This window comes from Protomyctophum parallelum (assembly GCF_964188405.1).
Source record: "Protomyctophum parallelum genome assembly, chromosome: 5".
NCBI classification, from domain to species: domain Eukaryota; kingdom Metazoa; phylum Chordata; class Actinopteri; order Myctophiformes; family Myctophidae; genus Protomyctophum; species Protomyctophum parallelum.
In genome coordinates, this window is record NC_139702.1 from 39119178 (window position 1) to 39130889 (window position 11712).

General features: G+C 41.6%; 1 protein-coding gene across 2 annotated transcripts in view; it reads left to right on the forward strand.

The window, feature by feature from the left end:
- pds5a (PDS5 cohesin associated factor A) overlaps positions 1-11164 on the forward strand; it is a 41521-nt gene extending 30357 nt beyond the window's left edge. For both annotated transcript variants that reach the window (XM_083765192.1, XM_083765193.1), the window contains exons 19-33: positions 931-1091; positions 1723-1846; positions 2353-2511; positions 3924-3992; positions 4424-4560; positions 5041-5164; positions 5668-5872; positions 6036-6150; positions 6940-7072; positions 7886-8005; positions 8174-8236; positions 8441-8589; positions 9107-9197; positions 9558-9841; positions 10753-11164. In XM_083765192.1, coding sequence (XP_083621318.1) covers positions 931-1091; positions 1723-1846; positions 2353-2511; positions 3924-3992; positions 4424-4560; positions 5041-5164; positions 5668-5872; positions 6036-6150; positions 6940-7072; positions 7886-8005; positions 8174-8236; positions 8441-8589; positions 9107-9197; positions 9558-9841; positions 10753-10756 — 1938 coding nt within the window. In that variant the 3' untranslated portion in view covers positions 10757-11164. The remainder of the gene's footprint in view (positions 1-930; positions 1092-1722; positions 1847-2352; positions 2512-3923; positions 3993-4423; positions 4561-5040; positions 5165-5667; positions 5873-6035; positions 6151-6939; positions 7073-7885; positions 8006-8173; positions 8237-8440; positions 8590-9106; positions 9198-9557; positions 9842-10752) is intronic.
- Positions 11165-11712: the final 548 nt, after the last annotated feature.

Genomic DNA, 11712 nt, shown 5'->3' on the forward strand with positions numbered 1-11712 from the left:
TCCATTCTGAAAAAATACATGTAACAGGGTGTCTGCACTGCAGGCTTAGGCAAGTCAGCTTTAACTTTAATACCTTTTATATTTAATATTGTGAGCTTGTAGATCTGTTCAAGCTGTTACTTTGGGCTTGTTTATCTGTAAAGACAGACCGATTATTCGCCAGTCAACACCATCTTCATAATAGATAAATACACAAACAGATAGAACAGAACTATTATTTTTATAATTATGGATAAATACACAAACGGAACAGAACTATTATTTTTATAATTATGAAAAGAATATATCATATTTCTTTCATGGAGCCTGAGGCCAGGCCCGGCCCGGCCCTACTGATTAGCATAATTTAGTAGTCGGACCTGGTCGGGTTCGGGCAGAGTTTGAGAACACTCTGCCCACTCGGCCCACCTCGGCCACCTGCCACTGGCAGGTAAATAAAACCTTCGGGAAGGTGGAGTTTGCTTTCAGGTTGCCCTGAAAAAATAAATAAATAAACACAACCCAAGATATCAGTCGGCTTATAACACCTGAGCGTGGCCAGAGTGCTCTGTCTTCTGGTTCTGATTTACCTATAATGTGCCGTTTTCACTTTTCACTGTTTTCACAAATATAAAATAACAAATGCGAATACGCTGCGCTGAGGCGCAGTTGTTGAAGGGAAAGGAGGAAATCCAAGGGAAAACAAGGAAAAGCTTTGCGACGATCGGACAAAAATGCTTTTTATTGAACAACGCGGAATGCACTGGTGCTAATCGCCGACCCAGCAACATTCTAACATCCGTGGTGAGCGCTTTATTTTTATGAAATCTGAACGTTTGTTTACACGTTCGCTCTTTAAATGTAGCAGCCGCGCAAAACAGGCTGAAGTTGCTGCATGACTGTCATGTTCCAGGGCTACCCCATGCTGAGCCCTTTCTCTGCCTCCTTCAGGTCCTGTCGTTCACACACCCCACAGCGTTCCACTCGGCAGAGACGTACGAGTCTCTCCTCCAGTGTCTAAAGATGGAGGACGACAAGGTGGCGGAAGCGGCCATCCAGATCTTCAGAAACACGGGCCAGAAGATCGAAACGGAACTGCAACAGATCAGATCGTAAGAGACGGACAGATACATGGAGGGTTGTGGAACGAAGGAGATTACTATAGTGCATTTTCATTGCAGTTGATGTTTGCACTGGATCTATTTTGGGGGACAAACTGGATCAGGTCATTGGACCAACTGTGGATTAATCACTTAAAGTAGCTATACGTAATAATATATATTTTGGGGTTGTCCTCAGGACAGCCAGCAATGGGTTTAATGCTCCCAAAAGAAATGTAGTCTCTGACATCTCTAGGGGCCGCAATCTGCCTTCAAAGATGAGGAACAATGCATGAATTTGACTGTCCACTTCCTGATTGGCTAGTAATTTGCCGGCGGAATAGGTTTGGACCAATGACAAAGCTTCTAGGAAAATCCTTGCATGCAGACTGCGGCCCTTAGAGGTGTCACAGAGACAAGATAGAACATTTTGGAGCATTTAATTCATTGCTGGCTGTCTGACAAAATAATAATGATACTAATAAACAGTCATTAAAATGTTGATATATTATTACTTGTATTTAACCCTATATATTTAGTTGACCAGGGTCCTGCAAGGATCTATAATTGGTCCCCTACTTTTTATCTCTCTGCACCAAATGTCGTCATGTGATTAAAATACATTTCAACACTGTCTCACTAGGACACTCATTCCCGTACTGCATCAGAAAGCCAAGCGGGGCACCCCCCACCAGGCCAAGCAGGCCGTGCACTGCATACACGCCATCTTCAACAACAAGGAAGTGCAATTAGCACAGATCTTTGAGGTGGGTCACTTCCTCTGCTTTTGCCCTGCCTGCATTTGCACTTCAAAATAGATGATCGTCTAGTTCAGTGGTTTCAACCCTTTTCATATCAAGGCCCAATTATTTATTCGTCATTTGAGCCACGGACCAACATTTGATTCAGACCCAAAACTAAAGAATATTTTGTTGTCATTGGATAAGATTTTGTCCACAATTCCATGCTGTATTGATTACATTCTCTAATTGTGTAGACTTCTTGTAAATTACCAGCTGCAAACAATAAGGTACCGGTAACTCTTGAGTGCGTAAAATGAAACGAAATGGACCCATAAGGGTCCATTTGTTTTCATTTTACACTCTCAATAGTTAAAGATCTATAAGGGTCCATTTGGTTACCAACTCCTACATCATTTAGCTGGGGACAACCTGGAACCTGCTCAAGGACCACTGGTTGAAAACCACCGGTCTATTTGGTTATGTTCCATTCTACACATTTGTCATCTTTTGTCCCATTTCCCCTCCCGCAGCCTCTGTCTCGTAGTTTGAACGCAGATGTCCCAGAGCAGCTGATAACTCCTCTGGTGTCCCTGGGCCACATATCCATGCTGGCCCCAGATCAGTTTGCCTCGCCCATGAAGTCCATTGTGGCCAACTTCATTGTCAAGGACTTGCTCATGAATGACAGAGTATGGAACAAAGCGGTGTAGTCGCTCGCACACACACACACACACACACACACACACACACACACACACACACACACTGAAGTATTGTATACCCCATTATACTTATTCAAGGGATGATTACTCAGCATTTCTCATATATAATACATAAAGAGAAAGACATAACATAGCCATGGTTCTTCTTAACCACCAACCACCGAACTTCATTTTTTTTAACATTTTTAAGGATGTCAAAAATAACTGATCTACGAGCTTGCAAGTTTTCATTTTTTATCCATATGGTTTCAGTATTTACTTGTACATGTAATAAGTAAGTAAGTAGGTCATGTGGCCTTCATGTAATAATATTGACAATTAACAATCAATCATTGAACCCCCCCCCCCCCAAGGACCCCTGGGGAGTCTCCGGGCCTCATGTTGAGGCCATGATTTAAAGTTCTCAGTCATTTGGATTCCATAGAAGTCAACATGTCTTCTATAGAAGTGTGTGTTGCACCAAAACTATTGTCTGCTTTTAGTTATTTCAGTCTTCCAGAAAACCCTAATGATCTCAGATATTTCATAACCACAATCATTAACGCCTCAATCTGCAATTTCTTCAGCTGGTTAGCTGTATGGCTACCAAAACATCTTCTTACATATTGTGTTAAGTGTGTAGGACACACAGCGCTAGTGTGTGTCCTTTCACGCCGTTTCACAAATTACTTGGCCTAGCAAAAATTTTCAGTCTTTTTATTTTGTTTTCATCCATGTGTTGAGGCCATAGACTGTAAAAAATATGGACAAAGCGTTCTCCGGGTCTAACATGAACGTAAAATGAAGCCTGAAATCGCTTCATTGTAAATCGCCATCTTTCTAGATCCGTTTGGTACCAGCTGGCCATTGGCTGGCTCCGTTTTGGACCAGCTGGCCATTGGCTGCCCAGACAACGAGGCGGGACTTCCCCCCCTTCTTCTTGGTTTTTATTTTGACTCGAGTGGGAGGGGAATCCCGATCATAGACTGTAACGGTAGCCACGCCCCTCAGAACATACGCGATGTTTTTTTTTTCTTTATGGTCATTTTTTTAATTAATGGGACCATAATTTTCCAAAAAGAATATTATGACATTGGAAATTAGACTTTAAACTAGTGACTGGAAGAAGAAAGTATTCATGACCATGTTTATTAAGGTAATACAGTCTAGGTGAAGTTGGGCCAAAATACATGGGCCTCTATGGAGCTATGGGGCTTTTTGGGTCCAGTCCAGCGCCACAACAGGCCATTATAATGAACTACCGATTTCAAATGAGGCTTCACGAAATATCTGGCTGACTGCCCCCCTGGTTGAGGCCCAGAGACCCCCGGGTGAAATATATGACGGGACAGTGTTAATACTTTCTAATGCAATCTGTCCTGAACCTTTGTTTTGTCAAGTCAATGGGGAACAAGAATGGGAAGTTGTGGACATCCGATGAGGAGGTCTCGCCTGAGGTTCTAGCGAAGGTAAGACCCTTTAAAACACATGCGAGAGTTAAGGATGCTTTATCCGAACATGGATCAAGAACAATCCTGTGTTGATGACATGATTGTGGCTTGAACCTTTGTTCTAAAAACGCAAACCCATGTGTGAAAGAGTGCTGTTTCCTCTATAATCCCATTCGTATGTTATTTTTTTACATTCAAATATATTTGACTATAAAAACAAATCTATAAAAACAAGCCTCTCCATCCACCAGGGCTGTTGATGGCCACAGGTCGACGTTGTAGCGACAGCACAAACAATGTTATATAGATTAACTTTCATGTTGTACTAATTATGAAAGTTTCTTAAACTTAACTTTCAAGTGAAGTTTCGTTCCCACGGCCCTTGTAAAAGATGTCGTTCGGTCAGCGAGGCAGTGTTGTTAAACACCTCTTCCTTCCTCTTCCTCCAGGTGCAGGCCATCAAGCTGCTGGTGCGCTGGTTACTAGGGATGAAGAACAACCAGTCGAAGTCGGCCAACTCCACCCTGCGACTGCTCTCTGCCATGCTGGTCAGTGAGGGAGACCTCACGGAGCAGAAGAAGATCAGGTAATTCTAGGGTTAGCCTCAGTACCCAGGCTTTAGATTACTTTATTTTTCTCCCAAGGGAGAAATTTGTCTTGGCCACAAGGGCCCACACTGCAGCAAATTGTACAATACAATACAATACAGGTACACAGTGACTCGTACAACATCTAAGTAACACACACGCCAAAATACCTAGTGCAAAAGATAGAGCAGCACCCTAGTACCACCTCAAAACCTTCTACCCCTACCCTGTCTGCCCCCTGCAAAGACTCTGGTAAGGAGTGTGATTGACAGAGGGACAAAGGAATGCTTGTACCAATTATACCTATTATATTTGCACACATTAGAAATGCCTTCTAAATCAGTACATCTGTGCGTATGTATGCCTTTGGACCTCTCAGCTTCCCAGAAGAGAAGACTCTTTCAATATTTAAAAAAACCAAATAGCAGATGTACAAGCTTGTGGCACTGAGCAATGATTAATTAGTCTCTCCTTTACAGTAAGTCAGACATGTCTCGTCTGAGGTTGGCTGCAGGTGGTGCCATCATGAAGCTGGCCCAGGAGCCCTGCTACCATGAAATCATCACACCTGAGCAGTTCCAGCTCTGTGGCCTGGTCATCAATGTCAGTCCTCACTCTCTCTCTCTCTCTCTCTCTCTGTCTGTGTATGTGTGTGTAACTGTGTATGCATAAAGGGATAATTTATACCCATACTCATGCAGTTTGAATCTTCTGTTTTGATTTGCTTTGATTTCCTGCTATATTTAACCACATGTCTACGAACGACTGAGTTTGTGCAGTGGTTCCCAAACTTTTTAGCCTGGGACCCAAGCGCGCAATGCAACGCGTGCTTGTAGATCGGCTATTTTCACTACTACTTAAACATTTGTTTTCTGATTTATAAAATGTATTTGATTATTATTATTTTTATTCATGAAAATCTTTAAAAAAATCATTGCATTTTATTTATTTTTAAATCATGAAAAATGTTGCATTCTTGGGGAATTTTCTTCTTCTTTTGAATGTTTTTCTCGTGGCCCATGAAAATGTGTCCCACTGTTTGTGAACCAGTGATCTAATTGTGTCAGCCTTTTCCCTGCCTCCTCCTCCTCTGCCCTGCCGTGCAGGATGAGTGCTACCAGGTGCGTCAGATCTATGCCCAGAAGTTGCACTTGGCGCTGGTGAAGCTGATGCTGCCCCTGGAGTATCTGGCCGTGTTTGCACTGTGTGCCAAGGACCCCGTCAAGGAGCGACGCGCTCACGCCCGACAGTGCCTGCTCAAAAACATCACCGTCCGCCGCGAGTTCATCAAACAAAACCAACTGCCTCAGGGTGAGTGAGTTCAGGGTTGCTTGGACTGAATTACATTCACCGTTGATCACCATCATTATGAGAACACGGCTAGAATTCGTATTATGTCAGTGGTTGATGAGACCTTACAATATAAGTAATAATGAGACGTAACATGAACTTTATTACTTTTTTATTTTTACAGAAAAGATGTTGTCGCTTCTTCCCGAGTACGTGGTTCCCTTCATGATTCACCTGCTGGCCCACGATCCAGATTTCACCAAACCGCAGGAGTATGACCAGTTAAAGGACATCAAAGAGTGAGTCATTCGTGTCATCTGGCATGTTTAAAGTTAAAGAACGGACCACTTGTCCACTTCACCACTTTTCAACCTATCTTCATATAATTGGTCCTCACTAATGACCATGATAAAATAGCAAAAAAATAAATCTACTCTGTGTGGGCAGTTCAGAAACCCGTACACATCAAATCCAAGCTAATAGAAAATTAGAAACTGCAGGCTTTCTGTTCCTTAAAAGTTGCAATGCGAAAATGGAAGCCATCGTTCTCACGATAATACAAATCTAAATGTATGTAAAAAATCACACCTGTGTGAACTGAGTGGTGCAACTCCCCTCTCCCCTCATACTGGTGCTCATTGTCACATACATAGGTGGACACATAGGTGAACCAACACATACTGTAGGTGAACACGGACATTGCTGTTCCTTGGAGTGGTTGCACCACTAAAAAAAAAATCTTCCTAACGATGACACTGGTGGACGGGTTTCTGAACTGCCCACAGCCCTCCCATGAGACAGAGTAGAAAATAATTGATAATAATAAAGGATTGCATTTTATAGCGCTTTTCTATGCACTACGTGCTTACTCAAAGCGCTTTACAATGGTCCATTTATTCATACATTGTACTATTTTATCATGAACATTCGTGAGGACCAATTATATTTAGAGGGGTTGAGAAGTGGTGAAGTGTTCCTTTTGTAAGCTGAAGTTATGAACAGACGGACGCTTTCACTTATACTGTCCAACAAACGGTTGATCCGATTCTGGCACAGTTTCTCAGTACAGAGTTTCATTTATCCAACAGGTGCCTGTGGTTCATGCTGGAGGTTCTGATGACCAAGAATGAGAACAACAGCCACGCCTTCCTGAGGAAAATGGTGGAGAACATCAAACAGACCAAGGACGCACAGTGTCCGGAAGACGCAAAGGCCAATGAGGTAACGTTAGCCGAGTTAACAGAATACCAGTGGTAAAGTACTCAACGTTCTTATTAACCCATTTAGACCTACCATCGATTCTACAAATATCTTCTAAATCCTGACGGTTTTCTGAAAAACCTATGAATTTATGTCAGTGGTTCTCAACTTTTTTCAGGATATAGGTTATTCCAGGAACCCCTCAGAAGCAAAGATTTGAGTTAAAAACGTTTGCTGTGAAAGAATATATATTCAAAGATTTGTGCCACATTTTCACGATTTTTCAAAAAATAGCAGACCTACAAGCTTGTAGATCTGCTATTTTTGAATAGCTAAAGTATAACATAATGCTTAAAACACCAAAAGGTGTTCCCGCCCAAAATGAGTCAACTACTACCGTTACAAGTAAAGGTCCGGAATTCAAAATGTACTTGAGTAAAAGTACAAAAGTATTGGCATCAAGATGTACTTAAAGTACCAAAAGTACTCATTATGCAGAATGTCCCCTTTTCAAGTTTTCAAGTATAAAAATCTTTTGAAAATAGTCGATCTACAAGCTCACAATGCGTTGCATAGCGACACATTGGATCTGAGTGGAGTATAAGTAAAAGTTTTGGAAATTGAAAATTCTAAAGTAAAGTACAAATGCCTCAAGGTGTACTTAAGTACTGTACTTAGGTAAATGTACTTAGTTACTTTCCACCACTGATAACCACATACTCTAGGAATGAGCGCACACGGGTACAGTGCCTTGTAACACAAATTCTCTCTGTTTCTCAATTTCATTATATTTTGTACTGCCATGTCAATGTGCCTCATTTTCCATGGTTACAGAAGCTGTATATTGTGTGTGATGTCGCCCTCTTCGTCATCGTCAACAAGAGCACAGCATGCTTCCTGGATCCTCCCAAAGAACCCATCCTACCTGACAAGTTCTACATTGCGCAGGACAAGGTGATATATTTGTTTATGCATTCACATATAGTTTAGTTTTAGTTTGTTTTGACAATAATCTTTCTAATTCACTTATTATGACATGCCCAGAAATGGGAACGCTGCGGTTCAAGTTGTTAATGTGGTTTTAGTGACTTGTGCTCATCACCAATTTCTTCTGCTCGACAGGACTTCAAAAATGATAAAGACTATCTTTCTGCAGAAACCAGACAAGTGCTCCTCACCGGCAAGGTAAGTACATTGTACATAATGGGCTTAATTTGTAGATTATATCATACTCTGTTGCAAACGTTTCCACAAATAATTGGCATTAGCAAGTATTAACCACTTCCTTTGACCAATACCAATAGACCAAAGACAGTCCTGGTTGTTTAAACATAAATGCACCCCCACTACTGCTTTGTTCTCACCCTAACCTTACGGACATCTCCACAGCCTAAGCCCTCTCCAGTTCTGGCAGCAGTGAACAAGCCACTGACCGTACCAGGGAGGAGGGTCTACGTCAAGCCCACTACGGGCTCAGACACAGCCAGCAACGCCAGCACCAACTCCCAGCCGAGCTCTCCAGCCCTCAACAAGAACAGGTAGACAGAAAGCCCCTGAAACACAAGACTGAAACAGCCTTGGATCAAGACGGTCGACTCATCAGGCTAATCTTTTTTTATATCATCCTCTCCTTGTTGATATATTATGCCAATATGTCATTTAGGTTGAAATCATGATATGACTTTATGTTGTGATAATAAGCAGCAGTAGCCTCAGTCATGAACTACATGTCTTCCGTTCCGTGTGCAACACACTGCCGCCCACCACCACCACCACCACCACACCACATGCGGTGTTGGATGAAATAAAGTCAATGATAGCTATCGGTGCCTGTGATACGAACGGGTAACGGGTCCATTTTTGGACGGGCAGGATCTGGTTTCGAGTTTTATATAAATCACGGGTAACGGGCGGGTAGCAGAACTGATGATTGACGGGCGGGGCGGGGCGGGTGCGGGTGCGGGTATCGGAAATTGGACCCGTGCAGGACTCTGGCACGTGCACACATTTGTGAGGAAAATGTTCTTTTTGTGACTTTTCTCCTTTCTCCCATAGCAACAGTAATGTGGGAACAGAGTCGTCGGAGAGCGGAGCACGGGAAAACGAGGAGAACCCGATCATCAAGAATAATGACAACAACGCAAAGGTAAATAAAATCTAGACAGGATCTACACAGGGTCTAAGAAAGGTAAAGCAATAATATGTACTTGAAGGTTATTAAAAGAGAAAAGGAACCCAATATGTATTCAACATCAATTGGCATTGACTATTAAAAATGTGTTTTGTAAGTAACCCTCTGTGTTCAAAAGATGTAGTGGGGCTATTCCATACACTAAAGCATGTGTAGACAAGAAACAGATTGGCTTGTTTTGTTATTCAATAAATCTAATATGATACATTTAAAATGGTCAGAAATTTAGGTTTTTTTCTTCTTCCATCACCCATTTCATTGTGACATACACTGCTCATGGATCTTCATCAAGTGTTTCCTCTCTCACTCTCTCAGGAGGAGGTAGGCCGGAATGCGACCACCCCTGACGCTACGACAGAGGCGTCGCCCGTCAAGCGGCGCGGGCGTCCCCCCAGGGGGTCTGCGCCCGCAGCGCCCCCTGTGGCCATGGCCGACAAGGAGGGAGTGGCGGTGGTGACGGGGGGCGGGGGGGCTGGCAGAGGGAGGAAGAGGGCGGCTGACCCTGCTTCCGACAACTCGGCGGACTCCATCAACATCAAGATGTCAAAACAGCAGCAGCAGAAGGACGAAGGCACGAAGAGACAGATCGACTTACAGAGGTGAGCCCGTTGATGGAACGGGGGTGTAAAGTGACTGAGTACATTTACTTAAGTGCTGTACTTAACACTTTATTTTCCCATGAATATTCAGAATAAAGGTGCTAGAGTGCCCAGCAGATGAGGCAGATTTTACTCTGAAAAGCCCCGCCTTCCATTATCCCCCAAAACAGGGAGACATAATCTTCCATTATTATGTTGCGCTGTCACATCTAAACTCTCTATAGAAGCGTTTATATTCCAACTGAGATGCTAGGTTAAGTCAGAAATGAAGACGGAACATTGCCGTTTTAGTCAAAACCATGGAGAGCACCGTAGATTTAGAGTTATGAGCCACTTTAGTCGGGCGTAAACAAGGAAGTGAATGGCAGTGCGCATGCGTGAAACACAAGGAGATCGCTGAAGAAGGAATGGCAACAAAAAAAAAGGTATTGAGGTATTGATTATGAGTATTTCCAATAATTTTTCTTCTACTCTACTACATCTTGGAGGCACACATTTGAGTCATGCTTTGTATGTAACGTCACTTGTGGAAAAATGGTCTGACTGAATAGTTTTTGTGGCAAGTCTGTACCCCATTAGGACTTTTAGGAATTGGCAGATACAATAAAGGCACGCCAAAATGTGATCTGAAGACATTTGGGAGTTTGGACAGAAATGTTCCACTTCCAGGTATAGGAACGAAAGAAGAATGTTATTTAACATGTAGCCTAAAGGAAATTTCAAATTAACGTTTTGGCTCAAACAGTTTAAGATTGTGTTTTCATATTTGCTTCTAGTACAGTATTTTTTTTATTTTTATATTTTTTTCTCAAACCCTGCTCATTAAGTTGACCTGTTTCCAAATTAGAATATTCTTATTTGCTGTTAGTCTTGTATTTTCTTGATAATAGTTGTAATTATTTGTCTTTCAGGTAAAGAGGAGACCACTGAGGGCCAGATCAAGACTGTAGAGAACATAGCAGAATCCCTCATGCTCCCCCCCACCCCCCTTCCTTAGCCCCTACACATGCTTTCTGACTCTAAAGCTCTTCTGGACACTTGATCGTGATGGACCTTTCGTACCCATACATATACAGTACATACACACACACACACACACACACACACCACTGATACTAGAAGGTTTTAAACACCTCGTAGTTATGAATGGAAGCTCATTGTATGTAGATCTTAATCTCAAAAACATGTTATTTTTTTCCTTTGTGTTTGTTGCTCTTTGCTTCTTTTGTGGAGCTGTTTTTAAAAGAAGAAAAAAAGGATGGACATTTTACAAACGTTTTAATCTGGTTATGATTGTTGCTTATTAAATTCCCTGGGAAAATCTTATGTCTCCTGGTGTCTTACTCAAGTCTTTTTTTACTAAGCAATGTTTAAATTTCATTTTTGCTAACCTGTTTTGCTAATTATAAACTTACATGGCAACTTCCAGTTAAACATTTTAGATCTTGGAATACAAAAATAGCTAAAGATTGGTTAAATATCAAGTTCAAGGGAATGAAAATGTCCAAGTAAAACCCTATTCCTCTTGATAGTGGATATTTTGTTATAAACTTAGTAATGTTAAATGTCATCGACAGGGACAAAGTGAATGGCTTTATTGACTTGTTTATTATAGACAATTTAATGGAAATCTTGACTAAAATAAACCCAAGACAATATCCTAAGCTCCTTTCACTTAATTTATACTGGGAAGAGGATATTGAATAGAAGTTGGGTATGATAAACATTAAGTACTTAACTGTGGATTTCACAATTATTTATATTTTTACATACAGTATTACCGTTTTGTCAGTAATATTTTGTAGTTAAAATGGGTTCACAGCTGTTTTATCATTTTATTATTCTTCAGAAAATAAATGCTTTTACATTTT